This window comes from Vicugna pacos, chromosome 5 (assembly GCF_048564905.1).
Source record: "Vicugna pacos chromosome 5, VicPac4, whole genome shotgun sequence".
In the NCBI taxonomy this organism is placed as follows: Eukaryota; Metazoa; Chordata; class Mammalia; order Artiodactyla; family Camelidae; genus Vicugna; species Vicugna pacos.
This window is the reverse complement of record NC_132991.1, coordinates 57,531,815-57,557,243: the sequence shown is the minus strand read 5'-3', so window position 1 is coordinate 57,557,243 and position 25,429 is coordinate 57,531,815. Positions and strand designations below refer to the sequence as shown.

The 25,429-nt window shown below is 35.5% G+C and overlaps 1 protein-coding gene across 1 annotated transcript in view; it reads left to right on the top strand.

Annotated features, from left to right (window-relative positions):
• COL5A2 (collagen type V alpha 2 chain) overlaps positions 1 to 25,429 on the top strand; it is a 128,246-nt gene extending 102,817 nt beyond the window's left edge. Inside the window, exons 33-54 of the mRNA XM_006209993.4 lie at positions 272 to 370; positions 1,279 to 1,386; positions 1,659 to 1,712; positions 3,848 to 3,901; positions 4,102 to 4,155; positions 4,579 to 4,632; positions 5,065 to 5,172; positions 5,294 to 5,347; positions 5,886 to 5,939; positions 6,731 to 6,892; positions 7,560 to 7,667; positions 8,784 to 8,891; positions 10,333 to 10,386; positions 12,373 to 12,480; positions 13,006 to 13,059; positions 15,136 to 15,243; positions 15,650 to 15,703; positions 16,710 to 16,817; positions 18,729 to 19,020; positions 20,632 to 20,819; positions 22,806 to 23,045; positions 23,735 to 25,429. Of these exons, the coding sequence (XP_006210055.1) occupies positions 272 to 370; positions 1,279 to 1,386; positions 1,659 to 1,712; positions 3,848 to 3,901; positions 4,102 to 4,155; positions 4,579 to 4,632; positions 5,065 to 5,172; positions 5,294 to 5,347; positions 5,886 to 5,939; positions 6,731 to 6,892; positions 7,560 to 7,667; positions 8,784 to 8,891; positions 10,333 to 10,386; positions 12,373 to 12,480; positions 13,006 to 13,059; positions 15,136 to 15,243; positions 15,650 to 15,703; positions 16,710 to 16,817; positions 18,729 to 19,020; positions 20,632 to 20,819; positions 22,806 to 23,045; positions 23,735 to 23,881 (2,370 nt within the window). The 3' untranslated portion in view covers positions 23,882 to 25,429. The remainder of the gene's footprint in view (positions 1 to 271; positions 371 to 1,278; positions 1,387 to 1,658; positions 1,713 to 3,847; positions 3,902 to 4,101; positions 4,156 to 4,578; positions 4,633 to 5,064; positions 5,173 to 5,293; positions 5,348 to 5,885; positions 5,940 to 6,730; positions 6,893 to 7,559; positions 7,668 to 8,783; positions 8,892 to 10,332; positions 10,387 to 12,372; positions 12,481 to 13,005; positions 13,060 to 15,135; positions 15,244 to 15,649; positions 15,704 to 16,709; positions 16,818 to 18,728; positions 19,021 to 20,631; positions 20,820 to 22,805; positions 23,046 to 23,734) is intronic.

Below are 25,429 nucleotides of genomic sequence, written 5' to 3'. Positions count from 1 at the left end.
GCATCTTTTGTCTTAAACTGGGCTTTATTTTAAGCATTAAAATTCTTCTCCTTGAGGAAAATCAATCTTATGAGAAATATTTTGTGCTGTGAAACTGGCATATCCTTACTTCAAGTTTATTTCTTATCACTAAATTAGAAAATTGAGTCTTAATAGTTGCTCATTTCTAAATTTTTCCCCAGTAGAAGCCATTTTTCAGATTTCCAGAAACATTTTTAACCCATTTTCAGATCAAGCAGTGAGACTTTTTGACATTCATATATTGTGCTAGGGAGAACGAGGAAATCCAGGGGAAAGAGGCGAACCAGGAATCACTGGACTTCCCGGTGAGAAAGGAATGGCTGGAGGACACGGTCCTGATGGTCCAAAAGTAAGTATGGTAGTGAGCGTGGGATTTTAAAATATCCTATGATGACTGCCCAATAAACACATGACGGTACTAGAGTGTATTTCTCTTGTTTTTGCAAAATATTTGATTATATAATTTCTTCTTTAAAAAATATTTAATAAGCAACTACTTGGCTTTTCTTTGGCACTGAAGAGTCAGTTAAAAAGGAGTCCTTTCTGTGATGCGATTTATGATCTAGTACACAAAGTAGTGATACATTCTTATATACAAACGTATTTCTAATATTTATTTATATAAATTTTATTAATGAGTTGTGTTAATAAGCAAAGGCAAGAAAAGGAAATTGAATAATTTATTAGGAGGTATTCCTAATCATATGCTCCATTTTCCTTAAGTTTCCACAGTTCTGCTTACTAAATATATAAAAGTATGCATTTTTAAAATATAAAAGTGCAATATATTATAAGACAAAAATCATTTCCTGCATTAGATCCCTTATCATCCTCAAGGGCCAGAGTGAATGGAGAAGATCTGCTTCAATTTAATTGTTGAATGAGCCTGAAAACCAGCTTAATATCATGGATTCTTTAGAGAAAGAATGGAATGTCTTCTTTTTTTTTTTTATTAGAATTCTTATGATGTTGCTGGAAAAATAAAAGAAAAAGGCAATTCTATCATTTTTATTTGAATTAGTACCCAATTTCCCCAAAGAGAAAAGCTGAAAACATAAACCAATAATCAAAGCAGCAAGATCTGACTTTTTTTAAAAAATGAACTTGGAGACAATTTTCCCAAATGAAAAATACAAGCACTAGGTTGAACCATGTGAAATTGCTGAGATTCTGTGATTTTTGACCTGCCGAAACAGGAATTCCATGTGGTTCAACCTTATTATATAGATGAGCTCACTTACTGTTGGTTCATTGCAGGGCAGCCCAGGACCAACTGGGACCCCCGGAGATACAGGCCCACCGGGTCTTCAAGGTATGCCGGGAGAAAGAGGCATTGCAGGAACTCCCGGCCCCAAGGGTGACAGAGTAAGTTTGGTTCTTTAGTTCATCCATCTAGACTTTCTGCTGCTAATGATTTCTTGGGCAGACTTTTACTGCTACCATCCTGAGTCACAAGTCATTCATTCATTCTTTCAATAAATAAGTATTGATAAAATACACAGCCCCGGGCATTGGTCTAGGCTCAAGGGGATACAACTATGAACATAAAAGATAAGACCCTGTTCTCCTGAAGCTTCCATGCCAGTGTAGGAAAAAGACGATTAAATGAACAAGTGGTGTTTTGTGTGTTTTCCCAGGGTGGCATAGGAGAGAAAGGCGCGGAGGGCACAGCTGGAAATGATGGAGCAAGAGTAAGTGAAATCATTCCTTTCAGCAGCTCGCCTTGGACTCCGTATCATCATTATTATATGAATTTGCCTGAACTTTCCAAAATAAGGTTCCTGTTTCCATGGTGGTCTCATTATTGAGAATGAAATATGACACATTTTTATTGTGCCCATGAGATTGGTGCTTTAAGTGGTGGGGCCCTCTTTATCATCTTTTCATTTTATATGCCATGTTTATTTGTATTAAAATGCTGATCTAATGAGTCATCTTAGACCTCATTCCAGTGCAGGCAAGTAGAGTTTTACAGAACAGCCAAAGGTCTGATAAATGTTTCTCAATACCCCGATGTTAGGGATGAGGAAATTACTGCATGATGAGTCATGACTGATGCTTTCATCCATAAAGAGGCTGAGTAAGTGACATGCAAGGCAGGATGGTAGACCCCAAAGCATTGTTTAATGTCATGTCAGAAACTGATGTTTAACAAGCTTTATGTCCTCAAAAATAGAATGTATTTGCAATTCTAAGGATAATCAGACAATCAGACTGATAGCATATTTTCATACATGAATGATTTATCTCAGGTAAGAGCAGGTGGTTACGGTTGCTCACACATTCAGCATTTCCTGGAAATAGTTCCTAATATTTGATAAAGTGTCTGCTTCAGGATGACATGGTTTGCTCTTAGCTGTCATGCTACGCCCTGACAATAGTAGTCATACTACTCAAAAAGAGATAACACTGAGCTCTGTTAATATTTTAATTCTGCCCACTGAGTCACTGTTAATACATTGATTGTATTAAATGTACAATTTTTGATTAAAAAAAGAAAGTGAATTATAGAAAAGTTTTAGTCTTAGTGTTAAGTATCCCTTTTTTCTTTTTCTAAAAGCTAATTAAAGGTGAAACAGTTTAGCACATTGTGAACATTAAATGTCTCTTGCCTTTTAATTAAATCTAATATTTGATTTAATATTTCAAAAACAGTAAGTAAACCTGGCTTGTTGTTTGCATTTTACATCATAGTTGGCCTAGAGTGCATCGTAAGCAGTGAAGTACTATTTGAAGGAGTGGTGCAGTGGCAGTTTATTTTACGGGGAAATTTGAAATACATCTGTCGTTCCTTTGAACTACTTTGAAGATGCAGTGTAATAGGATCAAGACTTAAGTAATGACTGCTTTATTTTTTGTGAGGGCAGTATGTTGTTTTAGGGAAGAAGCAGAGCAGAGCATTTGCTGAAATCCCACAGTAAAGGGAAAAATGAATAATGTTTTCTCTGTATGAAAAAAGTCTGTGAATTTAATGAACTCATCTTTGGATTTAATCTAATTCTTTAAGGAAGGATCTTAGGTAAATGATTGGCAGAATATTATTTCATTATAGATCCAGAGAGTAGAAGATCACAGTTTTCTCATGTCCTTGTCAAAAATATAAAATTAAAAAGTCATTTTGTTCCTCGAGTTTCTTCAGTAATACATAAAAGACAAACGAGTATCTGGGCTGCTTATGAAGAGGGAACACACAGACTTCAGAGAGCAGACTTGTTTTAGAAGGGACTCCAGTATAGTGCAGCACTTAAAAGATTGTGACCACGTGTCAAGAAAAGGCCACGTGGTAGCCCCTACACTCTGAGCTGAAGATCGCTGGCAACTTCAGTGTAGCTGGGTAGAGCCACTCCTTTTCATCTCAGGAGAAATGCAGAAAACCGCATTCCACACACATTTCATAGCACAATTTCACTTTTAAAAATAGAGTGGTATTTCACTGGTATAAGAATATAGTATTCTATACAAAAGAAGAAAAGCCTCCTTTCAGTCGATAGTCACATTTCAAATAGATATTAGCAAATTAAACAGGCTAAGAAACAGAAACATTGGAGGATAGCCCTAGTGTAGTACTTATGTTTGAAGACACAGTTACATATGGATGAGTTGCATTGGGTGAAAGAGATTAAAACACTTTGTGGAAAATCCAGTGGAAATTGTTTTAGACTAAATAGAAAAATACTGAGAATGTACAGATTGTATCATTTTTAAGTAGTGTTTTACAAAAGCAGCCAAGCCGTAACAAAATAGCCCCTTCTTAGTTAGTTAACTTAAACATGGAGATTTCTGTGCATTCGCTTCCTCAATATGCCTGTGTTCTGTTAATTGACAGGGCCTCCCGGGTCCCTTGGGTCCTCCGGGTCCTGCAGGTCCCACTGGAGAAAAGGTAATGTCACAAGTTGTTATTTTGTGGACTCAAAATCAGAGCTGGCTCTTTTTCATTATGTTTTCTCTTTCATAAAATATGATAGTCGGGCTAGATCATCTCAAGAGTTCTCCCCCGTCTGCCCCACACATAGTGCCCGATGTCCTACAGTTGTCTTATGTTTTGCTTTAGACAATAACCATCTAAAATCTGCTTTCCAGGGTGAACCTGGCCCTCGAGGGTTAGTTGGCCCTCCTGGCTCCCGTGGCAATCCTGTAAGTCACAGTATTTTCATGTTCTTTACTATGAGATTGAGAGTCAAACGCTTCATCATTTTGTCTTGGTATTTATGTAAAACTGTGCCCATTGGATTAGGCTACTTATCCTGTTGTTTACCTTTTACTTTTCTCATTAAAGTTGAAAAAAAATCAGTGCATTATTTCTATACATCTATTAAGTCTGGGTAAGCAGCTCATTCACTAAATAATTAGAAGCTTCTTTGAGACCTAAGGCCTTGGAAATTTTTTTTCTTATGACCCCTGTCTCTATATCACTCTTAAGAGTCTTCCTCAAACACTACCTCCAATTTCTCCATATGTACATTTCCAGATATTACAAATTGCATAACTGTATTTTAAAATACTGTTTCTTTTTAGAATAATATAAGAAAGCTACAGTAATCTTTTGTCTTCTTCTAGGGTTCTCGTGGTGAAAACGGCCCAACTGGGGCTGTTGGCTTTGCTGGACCCCAGGTATGATTTTCAAATAGCCCTAATTTACCATGAATATTCCTTTTGTTACAGCAATGAATTTAATTAATTATCATTGTCCTATGTTTTGAAAGTGTATCCAGGATTCTGGAAAGCTTATCATTTTCTAGGCAATATTTTCATTTTCAGTACTTTTTTTATGAACTGGCCCTAAAAGGGATGAGTTTGTATAATTTTGAATTATATACTTATTTGTTATAATAAGTATAATAAAAATGTGATGGGATAACATTTTTTCAGACCGTCTCCAAAGATCTCATCAGGGTTTTTTTTTTCTTTTAGTCTTTAATACTGATTACAAAGTACCATGTTACAATACATGAATAGATTATCTGTTAGCAATAATTACTATGAGAATGAAATAATTTGTCTGTTAGTGTTATAATCAATTGACTATTTATTCAATTGATGTAGGGTCCTGATGGGCAGCCTGGAGTGAAAGGTGAACCTGGAGAGCCAGGACAGAAGGGAGATGCTGGCTCTCCTGGACCACAAGGTCTAGCAGGATCCCCAGGCCCTCATGTAAGTTAAAAAAACAAAACAAAACACAACTTGAGTCCAGTGCCCAGCGTTTAGACCTTGTGTTTAGAACATTTTTCTTTACTACACTGATTTTTTTGTTTGTTTCTTTCTTTCTATTTAGGGTCCTAATGGTGTTCCTGGACTAAAAGGTGGTCGAGGAACTCAGGGTCCACCTGTAAGTTGGTTTGAAGCTCTGGGGATAACACACAACTAATTACAGATAGCTAGTGCTTCATGGCCATTTTAAAGTTAATTTGAAGCTTTAACAGCAAAATTTTAGTTATATAAACTATTCTGTAGTGGAAAGAGAACTTAATTTCGATGGAGATCTGAGTTAAAATTAGTTTTATGATCTTGGAGAACCAGCTGCCTCATATGTAACATAAATAATATATTACCTATGGAAGAAGGAATGAATAATGTGAAAGCACTTTATATAATTCTGTTACATAAAATATTAATGTAATTTTAGCCCTAGCCTTGGACATACTTGTACATGTACAAGATAAATGGAAAATGGAAAAAGAAAAATAGCCTCCTTCCTACCAATGAATCCAGATCTATTCTCAAAAACAGGATACAAGAAAAAGTGTATTGGTCATAATAAGGAAGTGAATAAAAAGACCTAAATATTTCTGTAAAAACATAGACCCCAGAAAATATATGTAATTAATTGTTATTTTAAAATTGCTTATATGATATTATATTTCTAGGGTGCCACAGGATTTCCTGGTTCTGCCGGCAGAGTTGGGCCTCCAGGTCCCGCTGTAAGTCAAATCAGTAATTCAAATCATTGACAGTGGAGTAATTACACACACAGATGAAAATACACACAAACACACGTATATGTACTTATTATAGTGTGATACACATGTATATTTGAGCTATTGTTTGTTCTTTTGTTTAATCCCTTAATGATTTATTAGTCCATGTTGGCAACTCTTGTCCCAATAATTCACACTGGAATGTTGTCAAAGCAAATCCATCTTTAATCATCCAGTGTCTCGGAGGAGCTTACTTCCAAGTCCTTTTTAGCCACAATGTTTCATTATTACTTCATTTGGGTGCTAAATACTAACAGTACTGTGTGCTAATAATCATTTCCTTCAGTTGGGAAGAATCTAAAATTGTGTTTCATAAATAGTATTATTTCATTAGAAGATCAGATCAGACAGAATAAAATATATATTCATTGTTGGGGCAGAGCCTTATGAAGTTTGAAAATTCAAGTTAGTTTCAACACTTTTTTTGGGGAATTCCACATCACTTTTATTTTTCATTTTTTAAATTGAAGTATAGTTGATTTATAATATTGTCAGCACACTTTTAATAATGACTCAAAAGTAATTGTCTGTATGTAATTTAGATTTTTCTCTGAGGAGTGAATCTGTAGCTCTGTTTTTTCATTTTGTTCAAATCCACTGCGTGACTGATTCTCTCACAGGAAAAATGACCCTGTGAGGCTTGGGACTCTACCTCTGAGGCAGAGACCATCGCTTTAGGTCCTCTAACGTGTCTTCCGCTTTGGCCTCCTCGGTCTCTTTCTATGTTATACTAGGGAGCTCCAGGACCTGCGGGGCCCTTAGGGGAACCGGGGAAGGAGGGACCACCAGGTCTTCGTGGGGACCCTGGCTCTCATGGACGAGTGGGAGATCGAGGACCAGCTGGCCCCCCTGGTGGCCCAGGAGACAAAGGGGACCCAGGAGAAGATGGGCAACCTGTAAGTTTGGCATCTTTGTTCTAGACCACCTCTAACTGAGAGATTTACTAATAGAAACCCATGATAATGACAGCCACGAAAAAGCTGTTTATACATTATCTGGGCACTTTTGTAATCTTTCTAACGCATTGTGCTCTGTAGGTTTTTAATTTACAGTTCTCGGTTCTAGGAAAAAAGTATATGTACAGATATAAAAATGTAACAGTAATGGATATGGTGCTCAAAAACTAAGAAATCATTTTTTGTTTACAAAATGTATTGTATCTGTACTGAATGAAGAAAAAATTTTTAAAGCAGACTATTTTATTTAATATCCAGATTTTTCAACATTAAGGTGTTTAGATAAAGCCGTATTTTGTTTCTTTATTTAAAAAAAATTGTCATATTAAAAAGAGGAAAAATATTTGCCTAAATAGTTACCTTTTATTCTACCAATATTCACATTAATGTTCAAGGTCCTTTCCAACTAATGAACCATTCTCACCTTTAAATATTGTTGGAGGCTTAGTGTGAATTACACATTATGGCTACTCGTATGTAGCGTGGTTTTATGAAACAGAAAACTTTGTCTCATACTGAAAAATCTGTAAAGCTATGATCTGTTGTGAAGTACTTGCACATAGTTTTCCCTGGAGAATTTCTCATTATAATTTGTCCTTAAAATTAGGGTCCAGATGGTCCCCCTGGTCCAGCTGGAACTACTGGGCAAAGAGGAATTGTCGGCATGCCAGGGCAGCGCGGAGAGCGAGGGATGCCCGGCCTTCCAGGCCCAGCAGTAAGTGACGGCATTGGTTATGTGCATAATAATTTGTGAAGAGAGGATTTATCTTTTTTTCTTAATTAGATCTACAGTCTTTTTTAGACACAAATTCTGAGTTTCTTTAAAACCTTTTGACTTTAAATGTCAAATTCTTTACTTAAGTACCTTAGAATGTCTTTGAAAAATATATTTATTTAACCCTGGGACTAGAGAAGTAGACTAATAAGGATATGGATTTGGGGTGACTCTAAATCTTTCTTTAGAGATTAAAAATATCCAGGGACCTAGAGGAGGGGGATCATCTCCTGATGAGTAGGTAGCCTCTTTTTAAATAAACATGCCTAACAGAAACATCTGTATTTCACGGTTCAGAGAGTAAGTTTTCATAAACCATCAAAGGGAAGAAATAGTTAAGCTAAAGTAATACTGGAGGTGAAAGCGGGGTGAACTATAAAGAGGGATTCTGAAAGTAATCTCCTGTTCCCTGGAGGGCGCTAAGAATCTCATATTCCCTGGAGTATGAATAAACGTTTGACTCACTGTTAGCTTTGAAGAGGCTAAATTTTACAGCTGAAAGTTTACATGCTTGAGGGGAAAAAAATGTGATGTTTTTATATGGAATGTAGACAGAGAGCTGTACTGCTGGGACCTTGGAGCTGGGGTCGTGTGAATAGAGATCTGAAACTAGCAAACCAGGAGTTAAGAGATGTCTTACTGTTACCAGCCAGGGAAGCTGGAAGTAAAATCTCCCAATAGCGAGACCACACTGCCAGGGTATAGAGATCAAGTGAGCAGACAAAGCAGAAATGAAGAAGGATGAGTGTATCTTACTAGTGATGCAGATTCAAGAAGGGCATCCAGAATTGATGAGAACGTTGGATGAGAACCCAAAATGAACTCAAGTTGGTGCAAAGGATACCTCTGAGTCCCTTTGAAAGGTCAGGATGAGTGTGATGAGAAGTGAGCATGCCTCTAAGAGGGCCCTACAGTGACGTGGGTGTTGTGGGTTAATGGACAATTATTACTATAGAAGAAGGACTGAGGTGCCATTTGAATAAACGTAGCCTTTATATGAACTGGCATTCTTAAACTTCTTCAGAACTGGTTGACATATTTACACTTTTATTTCAGGGCACGCCAGGAAAAGTAGGACCAACTGGTGCACCAGGAGATAAAGGCCCACCTGGACCCGTGGGACCCCCGGGCTCCAATGGCCCTGTGGGGGAACCTGGCCCTGAAGTAAGTACTGTAGTGAAAATTGCTCTCCCTCCTTATCCAGCTGTCATGGGGACAATTTTTTAATTAGAAATCAGCTTAGACATTTAGAAATTGTACGTTTGACCTGAAGGAAGTTTCCTAGTGATGTCTTTTGATGTATTCTTCTTCCCTAGAGAGTTGACTAGATGATGATATAAGGAAAAGGTAATGAAATTGGTGACTTTGCACTGACCTTCATCTAGTCTGGAGCCAAGTATTTTAGGTTGTTGATTTAGGTTGTTGCCAAATTGTTTTGAAGGTCAAAGGACACAGCCATTCATCTTTTCTCTTGTTATTATTTCATTCTGTAATGGCTTATTTGTCAAAATTGCCAAGTTTGATGGTGATATGATTAATATAATTGGTATAGCTTGTGAAAAAGGCAAAGTTAAGTAGAGATCATTTTACTTAAATATCTCTATAAAGTACCATTATGGATATCATATTCCCTTAGGCTCTTTTGAGAGGAAATCAGCTTTTGAAAGGTAATTTGAAAAGTTATAGGTTGGAATTTCCTCTGTTCAGTGCTTTAAGGAGTAAATCACCAGTTAATGTCACATTTTCTTGAAAGAAGCAATCAATAACTTTTAGAGCAATTTTTGATCAAATGGTAAAAATACAGTTCTTAAAAATACATCAAAATAAAATAGGAAAGGGAGACTAAATATTTTAGAAAGTAATTTAATATCTAAACAGCTATTTTATTTTAAAACTTTAAGGATGTTATTTGGGCCAGTAAAAGTGAGGAAAACCATTCACTGGTAATACAAACAAAACATGAAATTCCAGGAATGTAATTGTTGTCTGTTTATTTAAAAGAATTTGACTATTCTTTCTTTTTTAAAAATAAAAAAAATAGAAATGAAGAATTTAGATTGAGTGCAGCAGGCATACCAGGAGGAGTATCTGGGGGCTTCCCTGGTGGCAGAGGACCCCCATCTGGTGGCACCTCCTCTGGACCCGCCACTGAAGAGGCTGATTAAACCAACCTGAGCGTAGATTTAGGAGTTCCACACCAAACACTGAAGAACCCAAATTTGAGGCAAATTCCAGAACATTTTTAAAGTAGAGCTGCTATAGTAAATAACTGGGCATTCGTAACACTTGGATATGAAATATGTACGGCAGGGAAAAGAAGTAACATCGTACTTCATAGGCACTATATTCTAAGTGGAAAATACAGTGTCTTAAATATAACTGTATTTAAAATTGGCATCAGGAAATGTAAGAATGTGTTAATAACTTTACAAGCAAATCAAAGTAATAGAAAGATGGCAGAAGACCTTCTTTTACTGGAATTTCCATAAATGCTAATTTATAATATGGAAGAGAGGTGGAAAGCATGCTGTATTTTTTTCTGGCAATTGGCATGTGATTTTTTTATTACTCAGTTAATTCATTTTTCAAATATGATTCTTTATAGGGTCCAGCTGGTAATGATGGTACTCCAGGACGGGATGGTGCGGTTGGAGAACGTGTAAGGACAATTTTCTTGATTAAAAAATCTGGGTAATGTGAATTTGAAATCTTTGTAATACTAAAGATTAAAAAACTGTTTTTCTTCTCCCAACCCCAGTGCAGCCTGATTTTTCTGATAGTAGCAATATTTCTTGTGATGTTATAATTTGTGTAGACCTTGTAAATGAAACGAGGTTTGGGTACACAGCAAAGTGAGAAGGCATTTTTTTTTTAATTAACAGTAGAAAAACAAATTGCACTCATATTTGGTGTACCACGAAGGCTTTGGATGAGGATACGTAGGAAGTAATCTGAATTTCAAACTCATTCATGAAAGTGTGGAAGCACAAAAGAGCTGTGAAACATCTTAATTTCTCTACTCACCTCCTAAAGTGAATGCCCCATGAGGAAATGAACCATGCCTTTCTAAATATTGTATGTTTCATGATGTGTTTTTAAATAAACATGTGCTAACCTGAAAACATCCCCAACTTTGTGTGAAGCTCTAGTCTCTTTGGGCAGTCACACAGTTGTCTCGGACTACATAGTAGTAAGTGGAAGACAAAATAAGTCCCTCTCTAATGTCTGTTATGATGTCTTCTCCTCCAAGAGCTCAACATGCAGCAGAATGAATTTTGAAACCACAGAGACCTGAGTTAGAATCTTAATTCCTTCAGCAACTAGCTAAATGATCTTGAACAAATTTTCTGAATGTCAGTTTTTAAATATTTTAAATATGATTAATACCAATTCCATTGGGCATTTGGGTTTTATATAATGTATTTAAAGTCTCTAGTAAGCGCTTAAAGAGAGGGAAAGGAGGAGTTTTGAGCAATCTTAGGGTAAGCGCCCCCACCCTCCCACCACCTCCATCTGCTGTAAATCCAGGCAACATAAATTCTTTTGGCATCTGGCTTTTCCGTTGGTCAGTATATATTGTCTAGGGCAGTAGTCTTCAAAGATTTTGCTGATATACCCCCAGTATAATTTTGAAAATCTATGAACCCTTAAGCATATTTTAAGTTGCCATCACGTTTTATTTTAATCACAAGTTTTAATAATTGCAAAGGATGTAATTCCTGGTAAATTCTAAATGCATATGTGCTTTCAGTGTATTCTTTTTTTTTTTTTTCCAAAATCTTAGAGTTGCCAGTTAAGCTTATTCAATGTATTATGTGTCCATTCTCTGACCTAATTGTGAAAGTTTATCCTGCTGGTCAAACTAATCAGTCAAATAATATTTAAAATGTTTAATTTTTGTCAGAAAAAAAGGTCTGACTCCATTTTTCAAGTCAAATAATTACATTTAATACATTCACATAGTAGTGATCTCATCTCTGACTTCTTAAAGAGACAAATAAGATTTGGAACCTTGTCTTAATTGGGTCTCCTAAATAAAATCAGGAGGAGCCACTTTCTTTCCAAATACCGCTTTGCTTTTATTCTCAAGTAAACTGTGTATTCTGGGAATATCCTTAGTTTGATGCCCAGTGGTGTTTCCTTTTTGGAGCATTGCACCATAGTAAGATTGCAGATGGTATGGTATCTGCTTTTATTTCACTAAATGGGAGAAGGGTGGTGGTTAAAGACAAGGTAGGGAAGAATGCTCTAAAGCAGAAAGAACATAGGTGAAGTTGAACATCTGGAATGTGGTTTCCTTAAAATTGTCCTGTGTTCACACTCTGGGAAATTCTTTGTTTATATCAAATATATGAATACCCCAGTTGGAAGACTCACTGACCTAAGAAACGTGCTGAACCTTGGAGCTTACCACTCCTGTACTCCTATACCCTATGGGAACAACAGGGTGAGAGTGAGGGGAAGGATTAAACCAGGGAGAAAAATCTTATTCTTTTCAATTTGATTTATTAGTAAGTAAATGTAAGTAAAATATAAGTACAATAATAAATAAAAATAAATTTAAAGAAGGTATGTTTTTTAAAATCATGAATAGCATGAGCAGTAGAATAAACATTAAAAGGATAATATCATGTTTTCTTGTCAGGGCGATCGTGGAGACCCTGGGCCTGCGGGTCTGCCAGGCTCTCAGGGTGCCCCTGGAACTCCTGGCCCTGTTGGTGCTCCAGGAGATGCAGGACAAAGAGGAGATCCGGTAAGGAGGGTCAATTTCACGCTGACAGTTATAAACATCAATATGCTATATTATGAGCTACATCCGTGCATGCACACAATGACATATGTGCTTGATTAAGGACACTAAACAAAGAATGATAGTCAATTATAAATTAATTTTTTTAGTCTTAAAAATTTGATTTCTAGTAGGTATTTAAGAATCCTGATGCTTTGACTTCCAGTATCTAAAAATGTCGTGATTTATGGAAATGTAGTAAGTATGCATCATATTAAATTTAAGCAAGTAACAGTTTATGTAATCAATTAAGGTGATCTTCATTCAGTGAAGTCCATTAATAAAACTGACTATAGATGTGTCATTGGGGTTAGATTCATATCCTCATACCTAGGAACGTTAGCCTGATTTTAATTAAGTAGCCATAAGATATATACTTAGATACACATACATAAATGTTCAACTACAAACACATAATCTTGAATTCTATATCTATATAATATATCCATATATATTTTTACATTAGATTTTTGTGAAAATTTCTTCTAGGGTTCTCGAGGTCCTATAGGACCACCTGGTCGAGCTGGGAAACGTGGCTTACTTGTAAGTTTTCTGTTTTTTTAAAGAAATACATGTCTTCTTACATACAATATACTCCTAAAGAAGAAGTATAACTTAAGACTCATACATGAAAATTACCAAACTTCTCAAGCTTTAGACAAAATACTACTTTAAAATAATACCCAGGAGTTTTATTTGTTTTTATAATTTTAATAGAGTTCTGAATTTAACCATGAATTATTTCAATAATCAATTAAAACTTTTAGTCACAGTTTTTTTCCAAAATAACAGGAGCCATTCGCTGAGATTTTCTAGAAATTGCATGGGAAAATGGGTTTGGAAGCTCTGTGTAAACTTGAAAAGCACTTGAAAATATTATGTTTTATTTTCAATTAGACTGCCCTGTCCGTGTTCTAATTTTTTTGGCTATTTACATTTGCTTCCAGAATGAGGATTATTATATTGACATCTTATCATGAGCGAATCATCTCTTATGGGCAGTCTAGTAGGCCATGTTTCTTTCATAGCCGTTATATAAATCAATATCTATACTCATGAAGAACAATTAAAGCCTTAAATTATGGCCTATTATTAAATTAGAAGATTTCATTATTACATAGCATGTCAAGTGAATGGTTTTCTGACAGTTACTGTTTGTTTTTCATGATTAAATGAACTCTAGTTAATAACTTAAATACGTGCTTTCTGGTTTAGTTTATTTTTAATTATGAAATTTGGGGGCATCTCCAAAATAAAATAACCTTTCTGATACTATAAAAATAGTCAGACTGATTTTAGTATTTAAATTTACATTGTTATATAAAATATGTGACTTACTGAGATCTAGTCTTATTTTTATTATAAAAAAGATTCTCATACTGTTTGACAATTAGGATATCCAAACTAAAAATTAAGAACTAAACAAAATAAGAACAAAAAACTAATAAGGGAAAAATTAACCTGAGAGCCAGTCTATTTGATGATATTTTACATTCTTCAAAGTCAGGCTGATAGAGTTTCAGTTCTCTTTTAGGAAAACTTTAAAGACAACAGAAGCTTCCCCTATAGTAGGTGACCCTATGCTCCTTGTCAGTTTACTGTGAACCACCACCACCAGTTCCTTGGAACTGCTTTTATTCCCCAAGACTTAAAAACAGACAAACAAACAAGAAGCATGAGACTGATAAGACTGATCAGATAATTTTCACCTCCTCTCTTGATGTAGCTCCTATCCCACAGTTAGATTCTTAAGTATTGCTTTTTCTTTGGTTTCTCAAGGTCAGGGTTGATGGATGTGAGTACAGATACTGCAGACATGAAGATAGCAGAGAGTTTCTTTGTGTTTTCCGTAGAGGAGAGTGCCTTGATGATGATATTCCTCTTTCATTTGCTCAAACAAGTTTTTCCAATTTCTTATTTTTCCCACAGTTTTATTGAGCTATAACTGACATACAACACTGTATTTGTTTAAGGTGTACAGCATAATGATTTGATGTAGATATATACTGTGGAATGATTACCGCAGTAAGTTTAATTAACATCCATAATCCCACATAGCTGCAAATTTTATTTTCTTGTGGTAAGAACTTTTAAGATCTACTCCCTTAGCAACTTTCAGATATGGCCAGTTTCTTAATATAGTCCAAGCTGTCATATCTGGTTAGTTTACTTGCATATGCAAATTTAGTAAACATTTTTTTTCTTAGAAGTAATATAAGTAAATAATTCATGTTTTAATTTAAAAGAATCTGTATATGGTGGCAGTATTTTTACATAATAATATCAGTTAAATATGTGAAATATAATCTTTGGAAAATATTTCAGATAGGCTAGATCAAACTTAAAAATACCTCATTTTATTCTGAATATAGGATAAACATTTTTTAAAAATGAATCTTTAGAAAAGCATTATTATATATCTTATACCTTTAGTAATCACCTTCATTCCTTGAGAAAAATAGACAAAAATTCCTAGGTCTAATACTATATAGATAAGTAAATATATTCATTGATACAAAATATAGTATTCAAAATTATGGCAAATACAATTGGGCAAAATAAAATTGTAGCAAATTGTAGTCTCAGCAGACAATATCCCTGCTACAACTCTGTTTCTAGGGACCCCAGGGACCTCGCGGTGACAAAGGTGATCATGGAGACCGAGGTGACCGAGGTCAGAAGGGTCACAGAGGCTTCACTGGTCTTCAAGGTCTTCCTGGACCTCCTGTAAGTTACTCCTTTCAGCATCATTTGCCCTCCATGTGAAAATACACAGATATCTTGGCATGAACATTTGTCTATAAAATGAATGGACTTTTTTTTTATCATTTTCAAAGAACATCTTGATGAATAATTAATTACCTAATTGCCCAATATAATTTCCCATATATCAGCTATATTTTGTAGGAAAGAAATAAAAGAAAAGGATATATGCCCATTACTTCTACAGTTGTCTTAAGTATTGGGTCAACTTGTAGACCAATACTTAACTTGTAGAGGTTGATGACTTTATGAAAGTAGTTTATGCTGCTAAGGTCAATGACAGGACTTAAAATTTGTAAAATAAAGCTGAGAATGGTAAAACATGGGTTATAAATGTTTTGGCCTCATTTTAAATTTTTTTCCTACTTAGGGTCCAAATGGTGAACAAGGCAGTGCTGGAATCCCTGGACCATTTGGCCCAAGAGTAAGTAACAAAACTTAATAAATTGCAGGTATAAATAATGCTCTTGGTGACATACTGTTAGTGCTTAAGTATCATTTTCACGGTATTGAAGCTGGAGTTGGCCCAGGTTCTCTGAAACTGGCAGCAAATATATGAGACAAACCATTCAGCACTTACCTTCAAGTAGAAATATCCTGAAATATGACATATTACTTCATGAAACCACATGAAAATCTCTTACCTAGGATGGGTATACTCATCTGCTAGTTCATTTCCTTACTCTGTATTTATTAAAATTCCTGTTAAATCACACTCTTTGAGATAATATAGTAGGATTTACCATGAAGTAAAGACAGACTTTGAAGCTGGGTGTATTTTTTTCCTTTAATTAATTATAATAGTGCCTCAGAAGTAGTTGGCATATGGCTTATTAAGAAGCAAATCACAAAATGAAACCAATATTTGAAGCTTTTATAAATTCGACATTAGTATTAGTGCTACCTTCAGTAGGTCATTAATGCCATCAGACAATTGATACACGTAATTATTTAGGAAAGTCATTAGAAAGAATTTCTGCTATGTCTCAATACAGTGCAAACAAATCATACATAAAATTGAGACCAGCAGTATCAAAATTACTAGGATGTGATGGGAATCTGGGGTATAAGCACACAAATTCAATTTATATCAAATACTCCAACTTCTGTCATCTTCTTACTCCTAGTTAATTGAATTTCTAATTAAGTTTACAAAACATGAAATTTGATGAAACAGCTCCTAGCAATAAAAGTAGATGACTAGTCCATTAAAGTCTTTAACTGACACTAGTCTTTTGCCATGCATGGAATTCATGTGTGATAAAGTAAGTAAATAGTAGAAAGTGCTAGAACTCCACTTATTAGTCATTATGAAAATGACTCTGAGCAATCATTGTGTTAGCTCCATAAAAAAATAGTTCTTTGATCAGAGAAAGACATTGTAAAGGTTTTCTTCACAGAATCTAAAATATGGCCTTCATTTCTTGCAGGGTCCTCCAGGCCCAGTTGGTCCTTCAGGTAAAGAAGGGAATCCTGGGCCACTTGGGCCCATCGGGCCTCCTGGTGTGCGGGGCAGTGTTGGAGAAGCAGGACCTGAGGTAAAATCACAGAGATTTGTGTGCAAGTGACACTGTTGGTTCCCATAGCTTGGTTTCCATCTAAGGAGTGTCTGTGCAGCATGGACAAAAGACTTAAGGAACTCTGAAAACAAGCCTAAAAATCATGTAAGAGCTTGTCTGTTTAAGAAACTATTTCAAACATTTTAATACAAATTATTCAGAGTATTTAAAATCAGAGTCCAAGCTACACAGGCCTTGACTTCACATGGTATCAGTGAGAGCAATGGCATGTTATGATTGTGTTGTAATTAAAGTTATGAAAATGTTGCTTTGCTTTAAATGGCAATATACTAAAAGTGAGATTTGATGAATGTAATCCTTCATGAAAATACTAGAAGTGAAGGGTATGAAATTGAAGTTTGCTGAAAATGATATTCAGAAAGGATTTCAATGAAAACTTTTAATGAAAATTTCAATAGTATCAACTTGAGGATTATATAAAGCTATAAATTGCTTTACTTAGACTTTGGCTTCTCAGAAACCAAACTTCGGGAAACACTCTCATCTGTCTGTCCTGCATGCACGTATGTATGTGCATGTGTGCGTGTGTGTGCGTGTGCACGCGTGTGCGTGTGTGTGAGTCTAGGTGTCCCTCCCTGGTGTTTCTTCCTCTCTGGTCTTATTTTCCTTTTCTTATTTATCCTGTCTCTGCCCTTTATTGGAAATACCATTAAACCAAATATTTATTAATTATCACATGGAAAGAATAGCTTTATCTTTCCTATGGTCAAGAGGAATATTTCCTGTTTGTTTATTTCCCAACTTTAAATGGAGAACAGCTGCAGAATTGGAAGAATTCCTCTAACTTGTGTGGTTCTTGATCGACTTTATTTTGTGGTTTGGTAGTCCCTGATAGGAGAAAAGAAGAAAACCTCTGAGATTAGCATAAAGGAATGCATGGAATCAATTAGTGAGGGAAAAAACAGATCTAACAGTCTGTTGAAGGTGAGGAAGTGCCCCCACTAGAGGCTGAAGCAGCTCATCCAGAGCCGTATAACGAGTGGCAGAGCCGGAAATAGAGCTCCAGCCTCTGACTGCCAGGATGTGCTCCCCACGAGCGGTGTGGGCCACACGTCCCATCAGGGTGTTGACAGGTCCTCTCAAGTTGCTGAGTTCTTCCTTGGGAAAATGCAGAAGGAAATTTAATAGAGAAAATCCACTTTTCTAGCCTCTGCTGCTTTTTGTGCTTATCTCCCTTTCACTCCCAGTGGTTCTTGTTTGGGAGAAAAAAAGTATGAGAACACCATTGTTTTGATAATGAAAGGGATAACGACAACTTCCTCCAGTTTTGTTTAGTTCAGAGAATTTTGATCTACACACTAAGTGATGCACATAAAAAGATTTCCTGTGGTTCTCCCCTTATTTGGAAATGGGGGGAATTCTCCTGTGGTCGTGTCCTGTGTGTATTTCCTTGGTGTCGATGTGTAGTCTTATGGAACTGGCACCAGCAACTCCTCTGTATCTCCTCATTCAGCTTCTGTCCAGTATTTCCATTTTACATTTTAGTTGCACCTTGCCCCAAATAGTTTGGAAATGAATGTACATATCTACATATTCTTAAGATAAAATTATTACATCTTCAAGGGTAAGCATCAAAGCGAATACTTTGTGCTTTGATTTTTACTTATTTCAGATGCCAACTTGCAGATATCTTGCCTGAAAATAGTTATGCATCACTTGTAATCCTTGGCATGTTACATGTTCACAGGCCAGAACCATCTAGTTAAAAAAAAAAGGAAAGCTTAAGTCACGGATCTCTCGGAACCATCAATTTGGGGCGTTAAATTGTAACTCCCTCTATACACCAAGTCCCATCGAGGCCTTTGCGTTCAGTGGAAAAACGAAACCCTCAAAATGTGTTAAATGTATTTCCATTTTTTTTTAAATTAGGGTCCTCCTGGTGAGCCTGGTCCACCTGGCCCTCCGGGCCCCCCTGGCCACCTGACAGCTGCTCTTGGGGATATCATGGGGCACTATGATGAGAGCATGCCGGATCCCCTTCCGGAGTTTACTGAAGATCAGGCAGCTCCCGATGACAAAAACAAAACTGATCCAGGGGTCCACGCTACCCTGAAGTCACTCAGTAGTCAGATTGAAACCATGCGCAGCCCTGACGGCTCTAAAAAGCACCCAGCTCGGACCTGTGATGACCTAAAGCTTTGCCATTCTGCAAAGAAGAGCGGTGAGTAGGCAGCTGCCCATCTGAGCAGAAGCCACTGTTCCTGACATGTTATTTTCAAGTGCACTCCAGTATATTTTACTCACTATCTACTTAGTGATAGACACAAGAGATAAAACAGTGAACAGTCGCAGACTTTATGGTTTAGTGGTGGGGACAGCCAATGATAAGAAAAATTATGGGGTGTAATGATATGTGCTGTAATAGGGGACATATCCTATTAATGATCCAGTTTCATTGTGGGAGTTCCTTTCCATCCAGAAGTCTTAAAATATTGAGCATTTTGTGGTGATACATAAATGTAGAGAATACTTGCTTAAGTTAGGTTAAACATACTTAGTTACCTCAATATTTCTCAAGGATTTAACAGGCTGACATATATAGTTAGATCATCAAGAGGAGAGTAAAGTGTACATTATTTCCCAAATGTATGCGAATGTGGAATTCCTCTCAGGTAGTTTAATGTTCTATAAAATCGCACTTTAGTAATCTCTGCTGCAGGATTATGTTATGTGATGTTATAAAATATTTTGGAATTAAATAGTCTTTTTCCCTAGTTGCATAAACCATGCATAAAGTTTGCAAAATTCTATCATTTTACTTAATCTAATAAGACCTGGAGAAAAGGGAGGGATCCTAGGCCATAGGAATGAGCTATGAAATACTTAGGAATTTCAATTAACGTTGAAATGACATTGACAGGGATAGCTGAAGTTGTTATCTCTGCAGAATAGGCGATTTGATTACCAACTCTATAGTCTACAGCCCACTGCCAAATAAATGTGCCTTCATTTCATTTAAAATGCAGTTTTAATACATATTTTATACATAGATACATATATTATATATTTTATACATATTTTACATATGATACTGTGACATAAATTATATATATACATATATAAATATACATGTATTATATATAGATATTTTGTATATTTTACATGTGTACATTTTATATATATATATACAAAATATAAATATATACACAAATGTGTATATAGAGATATATGCACAAAAATATTCTTGTGTGTGTATTTATTTGACTGTATATCTAGCACCAAGCACTCACTTGGTATTGCCTGCTTCAAAAATCTCTTATCCTTGAGAAGATCAATTTTAAATAGAGCCAGTGAGATAATTCATAGCATTCTAATTGCAGTTTGACTCATTTACTTACTTTGTTCATATTTTTGACAATACATTATTTTATTACATCCCATTATTATTTGTTTTAAAATATTGGCTTTATAAATTTAATGTGAACACATTCACTTTGGCAAAGTCGCTTACTCACTATGGATTATCTTTTTGGTATGGTTTATCTCGTCCATAAAATAGCTATAATGATATTTCTTTGGCATGTATGTTTTGAGCCTTGGGTACATTCGACAAGGTGCTTTAGAATGGGCCTGGCATGTATAAAGGACCCAGATGCATGACAGTTACTTTTTTCCCTAGGTGCAGAGTATTTCCTTAACTGGGATTCTCTCTTAAAAGAGTTTTTAATCAATGGGTGCATGTTTTTAAACCCTCTTGTTAATTCTCTTAGAGACTCATAATCGTGTTTGAAATTCTTTTTATTTAGCAAATATTTTTCTTTTGGAAAAATAGGTGAGTACTGGATTGATCCTAACCAGGGATCTGCTGAAGATGCAATCAAAGTTTACTGCAACATGGAAACAGGAGAAACATGTATTTCAGCAAACCCATCCAGTGTACCACGTAAAACCTGGTGGGCCAGCAAGTCTCCTGATCATAAGCCTATTTGGTATGGTCTTGATATGAATAGAGGATCTCAGGTAATTTCATATGCTTACTTAAAATTGTATTCATTGCTTGTCATTACTTACTGTATTTTAGTATTTATTTAGGACTATGCTGTTATTTTGTGACCAAGTTTATTTTATCATGTCAATTTTGCAGTCACATATTCTCATTAGTTAAAATTGTAATATCCTTGCATAAATGTTACTATGAGTTAAATTAACATAAATTTTGAATGTGACATTTTAAGTTGTTTTTCCCATTGATGGAATGCACAAAAGGAATTATTTTTCATGTAAACTCCCTTAGTGCATGTGACACTGACTGTGGACTATATTGAGGGGATCTTGCCATAGTTGAAAGACAGGAATTATGCTTAGCATCCAGACCTAGATGACTCAGACCTGCATCTCTTACTGCCTTTGGGACTTTGGGAAGTCACTTAACCTTTTGGAGCATCCGTTTTGCCATTTTAAAGTGAGGGTGTCTATATAAATTAATTTGTATATTATCTAGTATTTGGCTAGTGGTGGGTAAATATTAGATAATTACTATAATGGTATTTTTAATAATTGAATCACTTTGTAAACTTTGTAGTATTACTTAAACTTAAGACATTTTTCTAATTATGTAAATTGTATTAATATTTTTCTAAGTCCAGCCCCCTGTTTCCTTCACGGTCCAGTATTTGGATTCTCACCCAGCCTTGCCGCTTCCTGTTGCTATCTGACTATTTCATTCCAAATTTCCTTACGGCAGCTGAACTCAGATTTTCTTCTCAACTCTGCTCCTGACTTTTCTCAGAACTCATATTCATAATCAGCATGATAGGAGGACACTGTGGGTGTGTGCAGGATATACTAGAATCTATCATTATTTAATGAACAGGAAACCTAAAAGCTTAAATATACCTAATTGAAATGTAATTTAGTTGTTATATCATGTAGAAGGCTCAAACAGGAGCATTGAAAATAAAGGTGGACGTAGATGAGTAGGAAACATCTTGTAAGAAACTATTTTTGATTGTTTTTGTTAGCTGATGGAAAATTTCTAATTCATATTTCCTACAAATATATAACAGTTGGGTTAAAAAAGATTTTATACCAATAGTTAAGTCCTTATTCTTATTATAATTAGCAATAAAAACAATGAGGTATTTTTGATACATGATTGAACAGCCAGGCCTGTGCTCAAGTATATAACTTCTTGTAAAAAGTGATATTCAAGATTTTTAAAAACAAAACAAAGAAGCAAATTTAAAAACACTTGAATTTTCTCTGGTAAGTTATAATTATCTTTGGTTTCATACCACTTATTTGGGGTAATAAGGAGACAAAAGTTCTAACTTGTGAATGTTCATATAAATTTTAAGATTTTTTTGTAGAATATATTATTATATGAAAGAATAAAAGTAATACTCTTTAAAATTAATTTTTCTGAGATCAACACACACACATAGTGCTATGAAACTCATCAGTATTACATATATTGGGACCCAGGGATGGCCACCAAAGATATGCTTCAACGCCATATTGATTTTTTTAATTAAAGTGGCTTAAGGAGTGGTTGATGCAAGAAGGACACTTTGACCCTCCTCTTTGTCTTCCTGAAAGCAGGAAATAAATCTCCCATGTGAAAGGTGCCCTTCCTGTACTGGGAGGTAGAAAGACGGCCTTATCACCAGAGATAGGGAATTCAGAGCTGAGAAGCCTACACAAACTTTACTACTTTTTTACTAATTTATTCCCCAAGCCCAAACTTTAAATTCCTTACTACTTAAGCACCCAAACCTAAGTTTCTTTGTTCTGTCAACTCTCAAATTTATTGTTTCTTTGTCTAAAAAAGTATAAAATCTGCCTGCTTTGGCCACTTCCTGGGTCCCATTTCTGAGACCTTGGTGTCATGAATTAAAGTTGTTTCTTTTTCTCCTGTTAATCTGTCTTGTGTTAGTTTTATTAGCCCAGCCACGAGAACTCAAGAGGAATAGACACTGTTATAACAAAGACTCTTTGTTTTTCTAGTTTGTTTACGGAGACCACCAGTCACCTAATGCAGCCATTACCCAAATGACCTTCTTGCGCCTTTTATCGAAAGAAGCCTCCCAGAACATTACTTACATCTGTAAAAACAGTGTAGGATACATGGATGATCAAGCCAAGAACCTCAAGAAAGCTGTGGTTCTCAAAGGGTCAAATGACTTAGACATCAAAGCAGAGGGAAACATTAGGTTCAGATATATTGTTCTTCACGATACTTGTTCTGTAAGTACTTTTGATCCATATTGATCTGGTTGAATAAAAATTTGTTTTGTTAAAAACACAGACATGGCACCAGAAGTGGGGGCAATTTCCCCCTGTATATAAATGCAACAGCAGTTTGTTTATAGTTGTTCCTTAGGATAAACTTGAATACGGTTAGGACATGAAGCATAGTAGAGGTTTTAATGTAAAACCAGAAAGAAAGTACTGGATCTCTACAGCTGTTCTGCAAACTCACTTTAGTTCTTCTGCAAGTTACATAATTTACTTAATCTCAGTCCCATGCTTAAAATTCCTTGATTCTAAAAGTATATAATCAGTCTGAGATACCTTATATTTTTTAGTGATTGTTATGTCTTCCCCTTTGAATATCTAGATATAAAAAAGGAAGATATTTAATGATGAATTATGGTCTCACTTGTGAAACCCAAAAAAGCCTTTTATAAGTTTATGTAGTTAGTGTGACCATTGGGAAGCTCCAATAGAACAAAGGGCTTTTCCTCTATTTAAAGCATGAGAGGAATGCCTGCGAGGGACGCCAGTACCTCACTCATGTCAGCAGTGCTCTTACTTTTAAGTAGTGCTCTAAAAATCATTGCTTTTATGTTATAAAAACTGGTTTGGAAGTTGCTGTCTAACCTCTTTGGAATGATTTGTATCTACTATTAACCCATTGCACCACTGAATTTCAGAAACGAAATGGAAATGTGGGCAAGACCATCTTCGAATATAGAACACAGAATGTGGCTCGCTTGCCCATCATAGATCTTGCCCCTGTGGATGTTGGCAGCACAGACCAAGAGTTTGGCATTGAAATTGGGCCAGTTTGTTTTGTGTAAAGCAAGCCGAGATACACCGACAATGAGCACCACCCCCGCCACCAGTGACCACCACCATTCACAAGACTCTGACTGTTTGAAGCTGATCCTGAGACTCTTGAAGTAATGGCTGATTCTGCATCAGCATTGTATATATGGTCTTAAGTGCCTGGCCTTATCCTTCAGAATATTTATTTTACTTACAATCCTCAAGTTTTAATTGATTTAAAATATTTTTTCAATACAGCAGTTTAGGTTTAAGATGACCAATGACAGTGACCACCTTTAAAAAAAAAAGTAAACTGATTGAATAAATAAATCTCTGTTTTCTTCAATTTATTTCAATATAATGACAAAGTTGCTTAGTATTTATGAGAAAATTCTTCTTCCTGGCAAGTAGCTTAAAGAGTGGGGTATGTGAAACCACAACACATGTTTATTTCACGTGGCTGCAGTTTGAAAAATAGAAGGTAGTGCCCTGTTGTGACCTCTCATTCCCAGATAATCAATTAGAAATGAAATCAAAATATTTATTCTTGTGACTGAAACCCACATGTATGTCTTGATATTGTATGACTAACACAGAGAGTCTTTAAAGAGAACCATAAAAAAATCAGTTTCTCATTGTCTTAAATGGAACTTTTAAATAATATATATTCAGTGGAATTTCTACCAAAAAAGTGATCTTAAATTTTTGTAAAGTGTGGTAAATCTAGATTTTTTTCTCATTCAAATTTAAAGCTACCTTTCCCTCTTGACTCAATTTATCAATATAGATAGAAATTAAAGGAGTATACCTTTGAATACATTTGCACTTTCTTGTTTAAGAAGCATTGAATGCAAAATAATTTCCATAGAACTTTATAAACATATATTCAGGACCCAAAGTTGAGAGTCTTCCACATGTATAATCTCATCTTCCTGAAGCCTATAATGAAGATAAAGATTTAGAAACTCAGAGTTGTGGAGCTGACTCTAATCAAATGTGATAATTGGAATGAGAACATCTGGCCTTTGAACTCTCATAGGAAAAATGACCCAATATTTCTTAGCATGAGCTACCTCATCTCTGGAAGCTGGGATGGACTTACTATTCTTGTTTATATGTTAGATTCTAAAAGGTGCTATGCTTCTGTGATCATTCCAAGACTGGAGATAGGCAGGGCTAAAATGTATTATTATTATTATTCCTTTAATGATGGTGCTAAAATTCCTTCTATAAAAATTCTTAAAAATAAAGATGGTTTCATCAATACCATTTGTGAAAACATAACTGTTAGACTTCCTGTTTCGGAAAGAAGGAGCATTGTTCCAGTGCCTTTTCACTGTTCATCTGTCATACTGTATCTGGAATGTTTTGTAATACTTGCATGTTTCTTAGACTAGAACATGTAGGTCCCCTTATGTCTCAAGGATTTTTTTTTTCCTTAATTGCATTTGTTGGCTCCATTTTTATTTTTTCCTTAAAAATAAACAGCTGGGACCATCCCAAAGGACAAGCCATGCACACAACTTTAGTCATGTATCTCTGCAAAGCATTGAATTAAATGCACGCTTTTGTCATGTCAA